The 19,683-nt window shown below is 40.6% G+C and overlaps 1 protein-coding gene across 1 annotated transcript in view; it reads left to right on the top strand.

Moving 5' to 3' along the window:
* The first annotated feature begins 7,071 nt into the window (after window positions 1-7,071).
* PPM1D (protein phosphatase, Mg2+/Mn2+ dependent 1D) overlaps window positions 7,072-19,683 on the top strand; it is a 31,397-nt gene continuing 18,785 nt past the window's right edge. The window contains exons 1-2 of the mRNA XM_081162738.1: window positions 7,072-7,743; window positions 14,655-14,883. Coding sequence (XP_081018864.1) covers window positions 7,272-7,743; window positions 14,655-14,883 — 701 coding nt within the window. The 5' untranslated portion in view covers window positions 7,072-7,271. The remainder of the gene's footprint in view (window positions 7,744-14,654; window positions 14,884-19,683) is intronic.

Raw genomic sequence — 19,683 nt, 5'->3', positions numbered from 1 at the left:
TTCTTCCTCTTTTTTTTTTTTTTTTTTTTTTAATATATCTATTGATTTCAGAAAGAGGAAGGGAGAGGGAAAGAGAGATAGAAACATCAATGATGAGAGAGAGTCATTGATTGGCTGCCTCCCCCAAGCCCCCCACTAGGGATCGAGCCCATAGCCAGGGCATGTGTCCCAGCTGGGAATCAAACTACGATCTCCTGGATCATAGGTCGATGCTCAACCACTGAGCCATGCTCGGCCGGGAAAATGCAGTGTTTAAATTATACTAGATTCTTTCTTAAAGGTGGTCTTCTCTGATTTTGTCTACTTCTGAAGGGCACACTATCTGGGGCTTAAAGTCTTCTCCAGCATAAGCGTAGCAAACAGTAGTGCTGAGGAAAACTAAAGTACACTGTAATTCAAGGGAAAAACAACAACACTTTTCCCCCAATTATTTAAACAAGTAACTGCTGTTTAAATTTTCAGAGGATGAGAAAAATGAAACTTTTCATCAAGGAAAAGCAATAAATTCAAGAAAAACAACAACACTTTTTCCCCAATTATTTAAACAACAACACTTTTTCCCCAATTATTTAAACAAGTAACTGCTGTTTAAATTTTCAGAGGATGAGAAAAATGAAACTTTTCATCAAGGAAAAGCAATAAATTCAAGAGTAGGCCACATCTCTTTGGAAAAAAAGGCTAAGCTAAGTGTACAAGTATCCGAAGAGAAAAGGTATAAATATTCTTTCTACATTAGTGACTCCAAAACCAGTTATCTGCTGAAAGCATGACAGATTGAATTTCCATGGCTAATTAAGAACACATACAGGTTTGGCACCTTTGGGACTCTGGCAGCAATTTTGTGTCTCTTACCAATTTACGTTTGAGCACAATGAATGTGAAGGAGGTAGCCAGATTAGACTGCTTATTTTGTTAAATACTCACTGAGTTGGAAAAAACAACAGGGTCAGAGTGAAGGCAGAGTTACAGAATTTAACCTCTTGAGACACATTATCTCAAAGTTCTAAATACATAGGTTTCCTCCTAATAGACGAACAATGGACTACCTCTTAGTAGATGTTACTGATATTTTCTAGCTAGGGAAGAAACAATAGCAAGTTAATTAGATTCTTATTTTGCTTCTAAAATTAATTCTCATAGTGGATGTTTGAAGATTTTCAATTTGATAATTAAAAGCAAGATATGACTCCCAAATCAACAAACCAGTGGGTGAAAACAGTTAACCCTGAATTAAAACAGGGATCTACCACAGATATTGGGTGGCTACTTTAGACTAGGTGGTTAGGAAGTCCCTTAATAATTAAATTGAGATCTGATAGCAAAAATAATCCACCCTTGTAAAGCTGCTGGAGGTGGAGGGAGAAGTCTAAGGAGTGGTAATAGCAAAAAGCCCTGTCTCCTAGAAGCTTGGCTTGTTCAAGGGACAGAAAGGAGGCCAGTGAAGCTGGAGTGAGTGGAGAATGTGGAAACTGTTATAAAATGATGTTAGACAAACATTTAGGGGTCAAATAGATCATGTAGGCCTTCATAAAGAGTTTGCATATTACTTTAAATGTGATGGGCACTCATGGAGTGTATTGAGTAGGGAAATGACTTGATCTGATTTATGATTTTGGAAGAGCACAATAGTGTCTAGTGGAAAAGATTGCAGGGAGTCAAGAGTGAAAGGAAGTAGACTTGTGAGAAGGCTAATGTAGCGGTCCCAGTGAGAGGTAACAACGACTTGGACTGGGGCAGTAGTGCTGGAGGTTTGAGAAGTGGTGGGTTCAGTGTTATTTTGAAGAGTTTGTTAGGACTTGCTGATGAATATAGAAGTATTGGAAATGGGTTGGGGGAGGAAGGGAGGAGGGTGGAGGAAAAAGGAATAAACTCCCATGTTTTTTGTCTTGAACAGTATGTGGATGGTGATGGCTACTGATATGGGTAAAACTGAGGGAGGAGATGTGAAAAAGACATTGTTACTCACCCCAAGTTTGTGTGCCTGATGCTTAGAAAAGCCAAAACTCAAAACATCAGAGTTTGGAGTAAGGAAAGGTTTATTGATCGAGAAGGCACCAACCAAGAAGATAGGAGAGCTAATAGTGCCTCAAATCTATCTTGCTCAGTGGACTACGTTAAGGGTTTTTAAGGGGTTAGGGGAACAGGTATGCAGCAGTGCTGGTGGGGCAAGTTTTAATGGGAGGACCTTGGAACTTGGCCATTTGTGGTAAGGGGCACCAACACCAGATATTCCTGAACAGTAGACCCTTTGCTTCTGAAAGGGTTGCAGTGTTCAAGCTCAGGTTGTGTCCCAGGCCTCTGGTTCCCTGTGTGTGGTGGGGGAGCAAGAGCTTGCTTCCAGGTGCAGCTGGAGGTCAAAATTCTCTCCTCTGGGCATGCTTCAGCTGCAAGACATGTGTTTTTGGTCTGTTGTCTCTGAAAAGTAACTTGGCATCTTGTTAAATAGGATAGGACATTTTGAGCTGCTTCTACGGTTACAAAATCAAGAGTTTGTTTTGACCATGTTAAGATGAAAGGCCCATCAAACATCAATGTGGAACTGTCAAGTCATGCAGTTGTATATGGAATCTGGGATTCAGGGTAAAGTTTAGGACTGGAGATGTAAATTTGGGAGCCATCCCCAGGTAGTTTTTAGAGCTATGGTTCTGGATGATGTTACCTAGAGAGAGTGTGTAGGTAGAGAAAAGAGCCCATGAGAAGTTAAGCAGAGGAGAAGTCAGCAAAGGAAAATGAGAAGGGGAGGGATCAGTCAATGAAGTAGGGAGAAAACCAGCGTAGTGTGGTCTCCTAAACCAAGGGGAGAGTTTTAAGAAAGAAGTAATACTTTAACTTGCTCTTAAGTTTCAAGAAGGAAACAGTGGTTCCACTTTCTGCTTCGGTTGGGACAGAAGTCAGTAAGAACAGAAAAGTCGTCATTAGATTTGGAAACAGAGAAGTCTGGTTTATCACAAAACCAGTCTTAGTGGCATGATGGGGGTGGCTGCTTTATTGGATTGGGTTAAGGAGAAGTTATGAGGTAGGAATTGGAAGGAGAATTTAGATAGTTGTCAACACTGAGAAACATTCAAACCTGTGAAGAATTTTTGTGAGTTTATTTGAGTGAAAACTGTCAACAATTGTCGGGAAGCAAAATCTCAATGGATTGAGATAATACTCCCGAGAATGGCAGTTTTGCACCTTATTTTATATGTTACAATGAAACGAGGAGACGTAAGTGGGTTACATGAAATCCATTGGTGATAGTTTGGAGAGGCGGGAGAAAGCAAAGCAGGGAAACCTCTGGGATTGGATAAAAAGTAAAATGATAGACACATGCTTCTTTTACTTAGGCGGGTGCAGGATAGTTAATAGTCAACAATTAACTCAGTAACCGTGAGGGGATTTGTGGTCTCCGCTGAGCGGTGCCAATACTTTGAGGCTTCAGGAAAGAGGAAAATTACTTTAACATTCCAAAGATACGTTATCGTAGATGCACAAAGACAATAGACAGGCTCAGATAAGGTGAAGATTGACCTTTGTCAGGGAAGATACCAGCCTAGAACATGACTACCCACCATAAACTGCTTTTAGTTAAAAATATTTAATTTCTGACTATCCTTTGTGGTTACTTTAGGGACCTGAAAACTCAGGTCTTCCCCGAGCTAGTCATGTTAGCATGTAGCCCCTTGTTGTTCACAGAGTCAACTCTTTCTAAAGTTTTCCCGTCAAGGGGAGCAGAGAAATGGGGTAGTATACGGGTTAAGGTAGTCTTTTTGTTGTTGTTGTTAAAATAGAAACTTGAATGTATTGTACACAGAAGGAAATGACCCGGTAGAAAAAAAGAAATTGACGAAATAGGAGCAAGAAAGGATAATTGGTTGAGCAAAGCTCACAAGGAGGAGAGAGGAGAAAGGATCTAGAATACCAACGGAGGGATTGTCTTTAATAGTGTATAGAGGGCCACTTCACCATGAAGAGAACGATGAGGACCTGAGAAGCCAGGGTGGGCGTGGATGGAAAATGTGGATAACATTTTGAAAAATAAAATGGCTGAGAAGTGACAAGAATAGTGGAAGAAGTGAAGACAGTGGGCCATGAACAAATGAAGAGGGCATTACCAAGGATCAGTTGCCTCCTGCAGTAGCAGTTGGCATTATCTTTAAAAGAGCTTGTATTTTTGAAGGAGGAAGAAAAATGATTTGGAGGCAACATGAGGGGCAAGGATAAGAAGACCTGTGAGAGGAAGAACGATCTGTACTTGACAAGTTGCAAGGGAGGTGGTTTTGCTAGATGATACACCCGCTTTCAGTTGGAACAGGAAGTTGATGAGAACATTTAGAGGTGAGAATAAAGGGGAAATGGCTGATAACAGATGTTGAAATCTAAAGTGCAGAATGAAGTGGTTAGGATGGTTGGGGTCATGAATCAGATTAATGGAAGTAGAGGGTGGCATGGAGATGCTAATCAGGGAAATGATGGATGACCTGGAGCTACTGGTTGCAATTGAGTGAAAAGGATTATAATGATGAGACTATCTTCCTGTGACCTCTGGAGGGGGAGGGAAGGTGGATAAGTTGTTTAAGATGCATAATATAGAGCAACGCAAACTGTTCTCCCTTGCAGGCCTTGTGGTATGGAGGCTACTGGATAACACTGCTAATATTTCGTTTAGACTTTTTGTATTTATAGTTATAAAAAATGGTCTAAAGATTTCCTTCTAGTGCTACAATTGTTAGGTTTTGATAACAGGATTATGATCATATTTCAAAACAAGCTGGGATTTTTTCCAAGTTTTCTTTTTTGTTCTCTCTTTTTAAAGGGGGGGGGCACCGTTAATTAGCCAGGGCACCCAATTGAGCACTTTGTCTAGTTATAACGTGGTTATGCTGTGCTGGGGAAGAGGCATACCGTTCCACATATCCCTTTCTTTCTTTTTAACAATTTATCTTTATTATTAAAAGTATTACAGATACTCCCTTTTTTCTACTTATTGATCCCCTCCACCCGGCATCCATTCCCCCTCCTCTTCTCCACACTATTGTGTCCATAGGTTATGCATATACGCATGTAAGTTCTTTGATTGACACCTCACTCTCTCGCTTTTCCAAATATGTTAACACTCGGGAACCATCTGGTCTAGTTCATTTTGGTGTAGGAGATATCCTTGAGTACATTTTTTATTTATGTGATCTATTCAGATTTTCTACATTTTGAGCTGATTTTGCATATATATATATATATATATATATATATATGTTTTTATTGATTTTAAAAATATATGGAAAGCTTCACGACTTTGGGTGTCATCCTTGCCCAGGGGCCATGCTAATCTTCTCTGTATGTTCCAATTTTAGTCTATGTGCTGCAGAAGCCAGCGCTGTTTTTATTGATTTTTTAGAGAGGGAGAGGGGGAGAGAAACATCAATGAGAAACACCCACTGGCCGCCTCCCGCCCGCCCCTCCTGGGGGTGAGCACCCGGCACGGGCCCCGCCCCAGTCTAGCGGGCGGCTCTCCACCAGCTCAGCCACACCCGCCCGCTGCTTATTTATGTTTTTATTGGTATTTATATTTATTTATATTTTATTTTTATTGGCTTTTTCCTTTTTCCATGTCTTGTGTGAATTGTTGGTATAAACATCCTTCCCATTCCCATTTCTGTATCATTCCATTTGAAAATCTCCGAGGCTGAGCAGTGAAGTGCCCCCAGGGGAGCTGACGGCGACGTGGCCATAAGCTGAAAAAGTGAACTTTAAAACGGACTCACCACAGGCACGCCTGCTGCGGGGCACATGCGACCCTGCCCACTCTGAGGCTTAGTTTAATTCTGTGGAAATCCGTGCAGCGGTTTTAGCGCTTCGATCGTAACCTGCTGGGCGACGGCGAGGAAACGACCGTTAGAGCTGGAGCGCTTGGCGGGTTTTGTAAGCGACTGAGTGATAACGTGAAGTGATGCTGCCAAAGGAGTCAAATGCTGTACGCGGGGCTTGTTAGAAAAAGTAGTCCGTTTAATAGCAGCTGAAAAGATCTGTGAATAATGAAAATAAAACCCTTTTAAGTCTCCTACATCCCTAGTTATGTGAAACAGGACCGAGCCGCTGACGGTGGAAATACCGTTTTCTCCACAGCACGTTGCCTCCCTCCACTCCCAGCTGGATACACCTCACCCAAATCGAGTTCAAGAGGCACACACATTTTTGTTGTTTTTAATCCTCACCTGAGGATACCGTTTTCCCATTGCTTTTTTCAGAGTGCAAGGCAGAGAGAGACGTCGATGTGATCCATTGGTTGCCTCCCGCACGCGCCCCCTCCGAGCCCGCAACCGAGGTCCGTGTCCTTGGCCAGAATCCAACCAGGGACCCGTCAGTCAGACGGCCAACGCTCTAACCACTGAGCCAAACCGGCCACGGTACTCTTTTTCTTTTCTTTTTTATTTTTTTAAATATGTCTATTGATTTCAGAGAGAGAAAAGGAGAGGGAGAGGGCTGCCTCCCGCACGCGCCCCGCCGAGGCCACCACCGTGGCAACGTGCCCTTGACCGGAATGGAGCCGGCAGTTTCCTGGCGCCTGGGAGGACGCCCGAGCGACTGACCCACCCCAGCCAAGGTTACAGTGAAACGCTTTTTCCAGCCTGTTCGCAAACGACCGAAGCGAGATTTCCCGCCATTTCACTTAAAAGGAATGGAAGGTTTCCCCTAGATTCGTGGGAGGCCCGAGCCTACAGCGCTTTCCCCGCAAGGCGAGCAGCGGAACGCCGAGGCCAGTAGGCTGCGTGACGACCCCGGGGACAGAGCAGAAGGTGACAGAGCAAGTTCCCTGATAGGTGCTCGGCCCGCGCCGATAACTCGGACGGCGAGAACGCCCACGAGAGCGAACCGGCTCGCGAGCGGGCCTGGCGCCGGCGCCGAGTACCGAGAGCGACCGTTGACGGGAGGAGCAAGGGTTGGGGGCGGAGGCCGGGTTCGCTCCAACTCGAGCCCTGATTGGTCGGGCCCTGAAAGCCGAGTGACGACCGCCCAGGAGAACGTCTGATTTGTGCGGTGGGCGCGGGTAGGCGGAGGAAGCGTATCGCGCAGGCGCAGCTGCTCCGCTCCTCTTGCCCTAGCGCTCCGGCCCAGCGCTCGCGGACAAGTCCCGACAGCGCGCGCCCCCCCGCCTCCCGCGCCGGGACCGCCCCCTCCCCCTTTCGGCGGCGTCGAAGATAAACAATAGTTGGCCGGCGACCGCGGAGAGTGTCTCCCGCCGCCGGATTCGGCGGGCTGCGTGGGACCGGCGGGATCCCGGCCAGCCGGCCATGGCGGGGCTGTACTCGCTGGGAGTGAGCGTCTTCTCCGACCAGGGCGGGAGGAAGTACATGGAGGACGTTACTCAAATCGTGGTGGAGCCCGAGCCGACTGCTGAAGAAAAACCCTCACCTCGGCGGTCGCTCTCTCAGCCGTCGCCTTCGCAGCCGTCACCGCCGGCTCTTCCCGGCGGCGAAGTCTCGAGGAAAGGCCCAGCGGTGGCAGCCCGAGAGGCTCGCGACCCTGCCCCGGACGCCGGGGCCTCGCCGGCTCCCGGCCGCTGCTGCCGCCGCCGCTCCTCTGTGGCATTTTTTGCCGTGTGTGACGGGCACGGCGGGCGGGAGGCGGCACAGTTTGCCCGGGAGCATTTATGGGGTTTCATCAAGAAGCAAAAGGGATTTACCTCATCCGAGCCCGCGAAGGTTTGCGCTGCCATCCGCAAGGGCTTCCTCGCCTGTCACCTCGCCATGTGGAAGAAACTGGGTAAGTTCCCTGGCTTGTTTGGCGCCCGCTTCTTTTTCAGGCAGTTGGGGGGCTTGTATAGCGCCAACACCGCGTGGGCCCCGAACCCCATCAAAGTGCACATCGCTGGAAATGAAGACTCTTGGTCTAACAGCACTTTCCGGGGTGGAGGTCCAGGCAAATAGTGGCGTTGGGAAAGGATTCCTGCCTCCCTGCAACCACTCCTCGCCTTCTTTCCACCCTCCAGGGATCAATGGGAAGCCGGCCTGTCCCTCCGCGGCTTCACTTTGGTGGCAGCCGGCGAAAATGTGTTTGAAGCCTGGCGCCAGATTTTGCCCAAAAGATGAACTGAAGACAGGTTGTGGTCTGGTCTGTGCGGGAGATGGCAAAAATTAGTCTTCCTTTAGGACCTGTCATCCTTTTGCTCATGAAGGACTTGTCCCTATCGGTTGCCTCCTATCGTGGTGTCAGTTCTCCAGATTGACCCCAGGTCGCCCATAGTTGGAGTAAACTGTTGGCTATTTTAGGAAGGCTAAAATGTAATCATCCAGCGGCTTCAAGTCTTGAAAGGAATTCGGTTTTGTTGACTGTACAATGTTTTTAGGATCTTTATGCTTGGACTGCTTATGAAAAACAAAAGCGCCAAATGCATCGTTACATCTTAAACTGTCCCCACATTAAATTCTGCCAGGCTTTTAGAAAGTACAGTACCCGTTTTCGGGGTAGTTGGCCTTAGCTGTATGCTGTCAGATAGTTCTCAGCAGTTCCTACTTTTAAAAGTACTTGTAAATTGTAACAGCCTGTCAAAGTAGCAAGAGGTAAGGGGAATTTACTGGTATGCTAAAAGGAAATAGAGACCTTAATAGCTAAAAATTCGGTCTAGTTGTAGTTTTACCTAAGCTTTAAATGTTTTCTAAAGCAGCCAGTGTCTCTGTAGCCAACGAATTATATCATACAGAGTTATAGTTGCTTTTCCATTGCTGTGAATGGTGGCATGAATCTTTTCTTTTTTAAAAAACATGTCTTTATTGATTTCAGAGAGAGAGAGATAGAAACATCAATGATGAGAGTCATTGATCGGCTGCCTCCAGCAAGCCCCCTGATGGGGATGGATCCTGCAACCCCCGGCATGTGCCCTGACCGGGAATCGAACCTCTATCTCCTGGATTATAGGTCAGTGCTCAACCTTTGAGCCACGCCGCTGTGGCTGGCATGAATCTCTTTTAGAGAAAATACTTATGTCATTTAAAAAATCCTCTGGTTTATGGTAGCATAATTTACTTTCTTTTTAGCAGAGGGATAGAGACACAGAGAAGGGTGTAAAGATTGGTCAAACACAGAGTATTTTAAGAAAGGTATTGCCATAGAATTGTAGACTAGCTTTTTTCAGTCCGTGTTCTATTTACCTGGCTTTCTGCCAAGAATAATTTGATTGACTCATAGAACAACCAGTCTGCCTATTGGAGGCGTTTCCCATCCAATCCCAGAGGCCCCTATTATGGATTTGTTTTGTTTTTGTGCAGGCAGAGCAGTGCTGAAAGCACTGCAGTATATTCCAGAAATATGTCATTATGCTGTCTGCAGTGCAACTAGGAGTGGACAGCAAGACAAGATAGAGGAAGATTAGACACAAAACTATTTTGAGTCCTGTTTATATAGCAGTAGATTTGAAGCAACATGAATTTGCCATATGTTTTTAACTGAAAGGATAAAGTATAAACCCAGTTACTTGAGAATTTTTTAATAAAACAGGGATCATGACAAATGTGAATGTGTATGTTTTTTGATGTACATTTACCTTTTGAATCAAGCTTTGAGAGCCTTATGTACCTGTCAGATGTTAAAGTTTGCCTCATTCCACAGCTAAACTTTGTACTCCATCCTTAAAACTTGAATAAAAAAAGAATATGCTGAGTAAATGGAAGTCTTGACACAGGAGATTCAGGTTTTTAAAAAAATGGTACTTCAGTCCCAAATTCATGGATGGGTCCTTATTTTCTGTAGAACAAACTAACTATATTTATAATCTGTAGGCCAAGCCCTTCCCAGTCCAACTTCAGACTCCCTATTCAGTTTTATCTGTTGTACACATTTTTATCACAATCTACTTGCTTTTTATCCCAGGATACAGTGAAATATTCCATTTTCTTGAATTCCCTCCCTCTTTCCAAAAAAGGTAACTGAAAAATATACTCCTAAGTCTCTAAGTCAGTATGTTTTCTGTGAAGAGTTCTGTTTCTTTTGGAATTAAACATCCATCCTTTATTTCTAATTTTGTAGTACTCAATGGGTTATAGCAGTGGTTCTCAAACTTTTGCTCTCAGAACTCTTTGTACTCTTTAATGATTGAGAACCACAAAAAGCCTTTATGTGGGCTACATCTGTTGTATTTACTACTATATGTGAGATTTAAACTGAGAAATTAAAAAAATTATTACTCTAAAAAATAAACTTACGTTAATATATTTTTAAAAGAATAATCACCCCCCCAAAATAAATGTTGAAATAAATATTCTCATATCTGCTTCTGTCTTGTCTGGTTGAAGCATATGAAGAAAAGGAAGCCTCACACATATATGTAGTAGGGAAAAGAGGAATAGTTTATTAATCTTTTTAGATAATTGTGGGTATTGTTTACTAGTTTCTTAAAGTTAGTCAAAGTGGAATCTGAAACCTTATGAATGAGCTTTTTGTCATTTTTACATTAAAATCCATTGGTTTCTCTTGCAAGATTGAAAATAAATTTTTTACCCAGGTATGATTTTATGACATGATGTATTAGTCATTTGGAAAATATTGGGTTACTGAATTATGCAGATCTTCTAAATATTCATGCATTTTATTATACAATAGCAAAATGTCACAATTGTTAATATCGCTGATTTCATTAGAGAAGTATTTTTCTTTTAGTTTTCAGTTACAGTTCATATTCAATATTATTTTGTATTAGTTTCAGGTATGCACCATAGAGGTTACACAGTCATATTCTTTATAAAGTGGTTTTCCCCACAACCTGGTACCATACCTAGTTATTACAGTATTATTAACTATATATATTCCCTATGCTGTGCTTTACATCCCCATAACTATTTTGTAATTACCAATTTGTACTTCTTAATCCCTTCACCTTTGTCACCCAGTTCCCCAATCTACCTCCCCTCTGGCAACCCTCAGTCTGTTTTCTTTGTCTCTGTTTCAATTTTGTTTGTTCATTTATTTTGTTCTTTAGATTCCACATATAAGTGAAATCATATGGTATTTGTCTTTCTATGGCTGACTTACTTCACTGGGCATAATACCTTATAGGTTTGTCCATGCTGTCTGTTGCAAACTAAAATTTCATTCTGTTTTATGGCCTAGTAGTATTCCATTGTATACATGTACCTCAACTTTTTAATCCACTTGTCTATTGATGGGCACTTGGGTTGCTTCCATATCTTGGCTATTGTAAATAATGCTGCAGTGAACATGGGGGTGCATATATTTTCTCAAATTACCGTTTTGAGTTTCTTCTGGATATATATTTATATGTGTATACACACACACACCCCCCCACACCCACACCCACACCCATAAGTGGAATCGCTAGGTCATAAGGCAGTTTCATTTTAATTTTTTGAGAAATCTCCATGTTTTTCATAGTGGCTACATCAGTCTGCATTCCCACCAACAGTGGACAAGGGAGGGTTCCCTTTTCTCTACCTTCTCACCAGCATTTGTTGTTTGTTGATTTATTGAAGGTAGAAATATGAGATCAGAAAGGACATTCAGGGGTTTCTGGAGTATAGGCAATATTATGTCTTTCTTAACCAGGTGGTGTTCATTTTATAATTATTCAGTAAAGTGCACATTTATGTTTTATGGCCTTTTCGATATGTATGCTATGTTATGTTTCACAGTTTTTTTAAGTTAAAAGGAAACAAATAAGGCATCAGTTTTGCAGGCATAGATCACAGCAGATAGGCTCCCTAGCCCATCCAGTTCTGTAGTTTGGTTATAGGCATCATTTCTAGAAGCTCAGCCTAGTATATACTGTATGTTTCTTTAGCCCTTTTCAATTATTTTGTGGGTTAACTATAGCTTTTGCTAAATCTTTTTTTTTTTTTTTTTTAAAAACAAGCTAGAACAGATTCTGCAGCTAAGAATCTAAAATAAAAAGTCTCTTATGCCCAGCTAGCATGTCTCAGTGGTTGAGTGTTGACCTATGAACCAGGAGGTCAAGGTTTGATTCCCAGTCAGGGCACATGCCTGGGTTTCAGGCTCAACCCCCAGTAGGGGCCGTGCAGGAGGCAGCCAAACAATGACACTCTCTCATCATGGATGTTTCAATCTCTCTTTTCCTCTCCCTTCCTCTCTCTGAAATCCATAAAGACATATTTAAAAATAAATAAATAAAATAAAAAACATATTTTAAAAAAATCTGTTATCACAATAAAGGTAAATGAGGTGAACTCCCAGAAAGAAGGGTTAAGCACATTTAGAAAACAAGTACCTGCAGTATGCAAGTACTTCGACTGTTTGCAAAAAGCACCTAAAACAAAATGAAAAAGATAAAAAAAGCTAAAAATAAAAGGATATTTAAAGACACAATATTAACATTCAAATCACATTTTTGGTCAAAGGCACTAATATGTACAAAGAGATATGCTGCAATGATCTAAAAATACTGAATGTGTTCCCTATTCATTTGAAATGTCACCTTTTATCATATGCTACATTTTGTCTCAGCTCTATTTCTAGACTCATCCTACTCATCTATTTATGGTACTTAAATAGGGATTTTAAGTATCCCCCAATTCTTTTTTTTCATTATTAAGTATTTTTCCAGATAAACTTTAGAAGCATCTTGCAAAATTAAAAAAACAAACCTTGTTGAGGTTCTGATTGAAACTGCAGTGTATACTATTTATACATTAAGGAATTGACATTTTTAAAATTTGCCTTCCTTAATTAGTCTTTCTTGTTTTCCACTTTACATTCGAGTCTTTTAATTTTTAAAAAATGACAAATCTAGGAACATTAAAAAGACAGTATCAGATAGTATATGAACTCCAACTTAAGGAAAGTAGGTTAAACAAGAAAATATGCATGAATCGTTAGAACAATGACTAATACATTTTATAACAAAATTTTATAACATAACATTGTAGAATGTTCTCTGATAAATTTAAAACTTGGCATACTTGTGTACTTACCATGTACCAATTAATATATACAGTCATTTAACTCTCAGGAGGTAGGTATTATCATTAACTCCATTTTAGAGATGAGGATACTATGGCACAAAGAGGTTTCACCCAAGAGCGCACAGGTAATAAGTGGAGATGCTGGGATTCAAACCCAGCCAATATATCATACTCCTAATCACTGTGCTGAGTTCTTACAGAATTCTAATGCCACAGTAGTACGAAGATGTAAAAGCCTTCAGGAAAGCAAAATAAAAGCAACATAGCTTTTCCTTCATTTGGATTATTTCCTAAGGGAAAAAAAATCTCAAAAGCTGAATTATTTGGCTAAAAGAATATATTTGATTCAAAAAACAAAAAACAAAACCCCAAAAAACCATACAAGTTTAATTATTAACCTTCTAAGTGATATGTGACCATTTCACATGTAGCTGTACACCAAAGAAAGAGATACCCACACTGAATAACTGCTGAAGGAATGGCTCAGGTAATTCTGGGGCAACAGAACACAACCATAGTCCATTGGTAAAGAGTTAAGAAGGTCAGGTACTAAATAGGATTTTGAATCCAACCCACTTCAAACCCAATGAAATCCCTCACTTCCCCAACAGGTTGTTTAGTTGCCAAATCACCACCATAACTAATAGCTTCCCTTCATAGGTCTTAATCGACAGGTTAGGAAGCCTATTATGGTAGAAAAGTCCAAGTGCAAGACTTTGAAGCACCCCACCAAAGATAATCTCCAAAATAGTAAGTTAAAAGCATTATCACATCTCTCAAAGAATTGAGAAGATTGATGTCACCATTGAAACATGAAATCAGGGACAGTGATCCTATATATTGCATTCTGTAGTTGACCATTGTAAAAGTCTGATAGCCCTTGGGAAATGACAGTGGATTATAATCAAATGGTGATTCCAAATGCAGCTGCTGTTTCTGATTTATTCTCTTTACTGAAAGAAATACAGGCTTGGCTATCTGGTATGCATCCAGCATCAGGGCCCTGATGAAACTGCTACCTAGATTTGTGGAGGTATCCAGGCTTCTGATATTTGAGACCTGTTTCTTCAGGTTTGCTTTTTCTTTTTTGGATACAAGTTTAGTTATTAACCTTCTAAGTGATATGTGGCCATTCTACAAGTAGCTGTACACCAAAGGAAGAGATACCCACATTGAATAACTACTGAAGGAATGGCTCAGATAATTCTGGGGCTACAGAACACAACCACAGTCCATTGGTCAAGAATTAAGAAGGTCAAGTACTAAAGATTTTTTGTGTTTGACATCAGGGACTCAAAGTTTTCTTTTCTATCTTGTCCCATTTTTTGTAAGTTTCTAAATATTCATGGGTCTGTTTCTCTGCTCACTGTTCTGTTTTGTTGGTTCATTGGTTTAAAAGTTTTCCATAAAGGTCTTGTTAGGGATATGTTAGCATTGTTCCTTGGATATACAGGGTGGGGCAAAAGTAGGTTTACAGTTGTTTGTATGGAAAATTATTCAATAATAATATAAGAATAAACTCTGTTTTGCATATTCATGACTGTACACCTACTTTTGCCCCACCCTGTATTGATGAAAGGATTAACCCAAATCCTTTAATAGCTTTCAAAATATTAAAAAAAAATTTCCAATGCCAATTAAAATTTTAACATGCTAATTCAGCATATGATACATTAAATGTATCAGAATAAAACACATATTAATGTTTATGCCTGGAAGAGTAAAATATTTTATTTCTTATTACAGCAGAATGGCCAAAGACTATGACTGGTCTTCCCAGCACATCAGGGACAACAGCCAGTGTGGTCATCATACGGGGTATGAAGATGTATGTAGCTCACGTGGGTGACTCAGGTGTGGTTCTTGGAATTCAGGATGACCCGAAGGATGATTTCGTCAGAGCTGTGGAAGTAACACAGGACCATAAGCCAGAACTTCCCAAGGAAAGGGAACGAATTGAAGGACTTGGTGGGAGGTAATCATGTGCTGTTTTGTCTTCCTCTCTTCGTTCTATTTAGTCCTTTTCTGCTTTACTAACCAGATTGCCCTGATTCTCCCTTTTGATGAAGTTACTTCCTCGGTATTACAGGTTTTTAGTTTGCCCGATAAAGTACCCATGTGCATTCATATTTATCTCATTACTTTGAATTGACTTTTATTTCTGATAATGGCTCCAAAGGGAAATAATATTTTAGTAGGACTCAAGTAACAACATATACAAGTATTTGTTGAAAACCTTTTACCTGAGTAATGGTCAGCATGACCTTCACAATTTCAACTGAGCAGCCCTTAGAGTTCCAGAATAGAACAGTTTGAATCTGACTTCAGGAATAGAATTTTGTTGAGATTAACCTTCAGCTTTTTTCTTTGATTTCTAAGTCATGCGTGTTGCAAACCTTTCTTCTTATTTTCTTTTCTGTTTCAACTTACTGTCTCAATATGTAGTTTATAAACTATGAGCTGAAATTGACTTCAATATGATATTTTTATGATACAAACTAAAATGTAAGATTATTCTAAAATAATAAGAGGGATAAATAGCATGAGAAAAATAAAAAATTATTCCAATACTTATTTGTAAAAATCGAGGGTCTAAGGCAGGTTAAATGTTTTCTAAATAAGCATTCTAATGAGAGACTTATGATATTACTTGTCTCTCTTGCTTTTAGTAAATCAAAATAGTCTTTTTCAGAGCAATAATAAACTAAGAAAAAGAATTAACATTCTTTTTTTTTAAAGGACTCTATTTTATTTGTTTTTTAATATGCCTTTATTGATTTCAGAGAGAGGAGGGGAGATGGAGAGACAAGAGAGATAGAAATATCAATGATTGATTGGCTGCCTCCCGCAGGCCCCATACTGGGAGTCGAGCCTGAAACCTGGGCATGTACCCTGACCGGGAATTGAATCGTGATCTCCTGATCATAGGTTGATACTCAACCACTGAGTCACACTGGCTGGACTCTCTGGAATTTTAAAACCTAAGCTGTGTAGTATGGAAACAAGTTAATTGTTTTCTCGATGGTCACTAGTAACCACTTGAACAATTATACATCTTTTTCTTATAAATTAGGTTTACCAGGCATACAACCCTTCTTCAATGGGAAGTTGACCTCGAGTTTACCCTCTTCTAGGACTGTTTCTCTGGTTAGGATAAATATGGAATGTCAGTTCTAGTATAAGGCAACATTGCTTATTGTAGAATGACCCTTGAATGGAATTGCACCTAGTTAGGGAAGATTTTGAATGGACAAAAAGTTCTGTTGGGAAGCACAGACCTCAGCTGCCCTGTGTACATGCAGTTCCATTTGTGCAGGGACCAAGAAGTCCTGGGCTATTAAAAGACACTGATTTTTGCCCTGGCCGGTGTGGCTCAATTGGTTGGGCATTGTCCATGTACCAAAGGGTTACTGGTTTGATTCCCGGTCAGCGCATTTGCCTGGACTGCAGGTTGTTCCCTGGTGAGGGGTGTGCAGGAGGCAGCTGATTGATGTTTCTCTCTCATCAATGTTTGTTTCTTTCTCCCTCTTCCTTCCTCTCTCTCTAAAAATCAATAAACAGCCTGGCAGGTGTGGCTTAGTTGGTTGAGCATTGTGCCATGCACCAAGAGGTCACTGGTTCGATTCCTGGTTGGGTTACATGCCTGGGTTTCGGGCTCGATCCCCAGTAGAGGGTGTGCAGGAGACAGCCAATCTATATTTCTCTCTTGATGTTTCTATCTCTGTCTCCCACTCCTGTCCCCTATCTCTGAAAAAAATCAATGAAAACATATTTTAAAAAAATTAAAGAATTAAAAATCAATAAAAATACTAAATTAAAAAAAAGGAGAGACTGATTCCTGAGGCATATGAGACTCACCTATGGCATATGAAGCTCACTTGGAGGTGGGAGGCTACAGAATGGCTCCTGGATTTCCCTAAGGGTCATTGCTGAAAACAACATGATTGAAGCTGCTTGCTCACATCCTGTGTTTCCTGTTCTATATCCCATAAAGTTAAATGAGCCTGGTTTCATGCTATAATCTATTTGATCCTTTGAGTGTGAAGGTCAGTCTGTATGACAGTTTGCATGACACTGCTGGTAGTCATGCAAAGTGGGCTTTGTAATTATAAACTGAATTCCTGTTTATATTTGGGACTTTCTGGGCTTTTAATTTTTTTATACTGTATGTACATGTACCAGTACCATACTTAAAAAAAAATCTTTATTGATTTCGGGGAGAGAGGAAGGGAGAAGGAGAGAGAGAGAGAAACATCAATGATAAGAGAGTTGTCATTGATCAGCTGCCTCCCGCATGCCCCAGACTGGGGATCAAGCCCGCCGCAACCCGGGCATGTGCCCTGACCTGGAATCGAACCTCGATTTCCTGGATCCTAGGTCAATGCTCAACCGCTGACCCATGCCCGGCTGGGCTGTACCATACTTTTTAAATTGAGGCTATATTATAGTTTTTAACACTGGTAGGCCTGATCCCTTCTCATTAATCTTTAAAATATTTTTTTCTTGACTATTCTTTCTTTATTTTTCTATATGAATTTTTAAATTATATTTTCTTTGATTTTCTTAACTTCCTTTTGAGTTTATGTTTTTCTGTGTTATCTCTTAAAATACCATCTGGATAATTGGACAGATGCTCTTTGCTATTTGGGAGCAGGTGTCTTTTTGCATAAATTGAGCTGTTTTATTATAAGTTATTTCCTCCTTTCCCTCTGTCTCACCCTAGGCAACTGGCCAGTGCTCTGTTTTTCCAGCCTTCTGTTGCTGCTCAGTCACCTCTCTGCATATCAGGCTGTTCTTTTGTGTATGCCTTCCAACCATACAGAGGAGTGAGGAGAGAAATAAAAGCAGCATTTCTTATAACATTGTTTTGGTTTTTTGATTCTTGACTTAAAGCTTTAATCAGTACCATTATTTTGTCTTTTGTTCCTCAGAAACCTAGAGACCATAATATCTTTTAATATTAGATATTAAGTGAGCTCCTAGTAGAGTTATATTGGAAGCAATTTGGGTAGCTACTATAATTACTTACGTATTGGGTCTTATTTTTAGGAAGCAGGTTTAGGAAAGACCAATAGGGCTTAAGGTGTTAGGAAGGCAGAATGTTGGTATCTCTTCTATAATTCTTATGTTTCATAGATTTTTCTGAATGATGGATTTAGTCGTTATTCTCTGATTTGTGTTTTTTATTTTTTTTATCTTTTTAAGGGTTTTTTTTTCTGATTTGCTTTTTGAGGATCAGCATGGAAGAGAGCATAAAATTACAAAATGACTGCCTTTGATAGTCTTACCCTTGTTATGACCTAGAACAGTGTTGCTTTCAGAATTGCTAATTAAACTCAAAAAGGATAGTAAATGAGCAACTCTCTTGAAATTTTTTTTTTTTTTTTTAAATATATCTTTATTGATTTCAGAGAGATGAAAGGAGAGGGAGAGAGAGAGATAGAAACATCAATGATGAGAGAGCCATTGATCGAGCCCACAACCCGGGCATGTGCCCTGACCGGGAATCGAACCCCGATTGCCTGGATCCTAGGTCGACGCTCAACCGCTGAGCCATGCCCGGCTGGGCTTGAATTTTTCTTCTGTGTTAACATTGACAATATTTTCTGATCATCGTATACTTGCTTCATTCCTCCCTTGTGCTGTCCACTAGCCACATATGGCTGTTTAAATTTAAGTGTAAATTAATTAAAATCAAATAGAATTCAGTTTCTTATTTGCACTAGCCACATTTGCAGTGCTCAATAGCCACACAGGGCTAGTGACTACTATATTTGGACAGTGCAGGGTAAACATTTCCATCATTGCAGGAAGTTTCATGAGACAGAGTTGCTCAAATCTCCTGGCCTGCCCTTATCAGATGAGCTTGTTTTCTACTTTAGAAAGAAGACTGAGGCTATTCTTTTTCTGCCATATTCATGGTTTTTGTTTGTTTGTTTGTTTTGCTCGGAGGAAGATTGTTATTTTCTCATTTATAAGGTTTATGCCTTTATTTTTACTTCTCTTAGGATTTTTATCCCATTCGTTATTTCTTCTCTCTCTAGTATCTTTATTCCTTTGAAGTTAGAGCAGAGATATAAAAGTCATAGATGGAGGATAACCAGCTGGCTGCTGCTGAGGTGTACAGCAGGCATTTCATAGTGACATTCATTTGGAGGTGGTCATCATTATTTGCCTTGTCATCAGTTTTCCATATCTTGAAGCCAGTTTAGATTCATTGTTCATTCAGTTTAGGGGAGTAGAGTCGTAGTACTCAAAGGCAACATAGTAAACTAATAAGAGACTCATACATCAGGATGTCATAGTACTTCTTAGTGAGAAAAATAACTGACAAGATGACCACATATTGTCAGGTGGCCTGTTGTAGGTGAAATAAAATTTCAGATTATAATCAAAGGGTTTCTGGGTGCACATGGGAACTGAGTAAGAAGATTAATTATATTATCTTAATGTCATCTGTCTTTGAGACTCTTGGGAATGATTCATTCTGTCTTATGCATGTATCTGTCAGATGGACCTAATATTGTTTCTTGAAATACGCTTTGCTACTCTACACCCAACTTTTCTAGCTTTCCGTAGGAACATTTTTCGTCTATTGATTTTTAAAAAAGATTCAGGTAGATTATGATTAAACTGATTTAAGGGTCAGCTTCCCATTTCAATAATACTAGGCACAGGTTGAGAGACCAATCTCTATTGGTTTCCCCCCCCCATCTCTATTGTTTTGGATTAGAACTTTTTTTGCTACAAGACTTGGCCATATTTCCATGTTTTA

This window comes from Miniopterus schreibersii (genome assembly GCF_964146895.1).
Source record: "Miniopterus schreibersii genome assembly, chromosome: 16".
Classification (NCBI taxonomy): Eukaryota; Metazoa; Chordata; class Mammalia; order Chiroptera; family Miniopteridae; genus Miniopterus; species Miniopterus schreibersii.
Note: the sequence above shows the minus strand (reverse complement) of the source record. Positions and strands in the feature narration are given on the sequence as shown.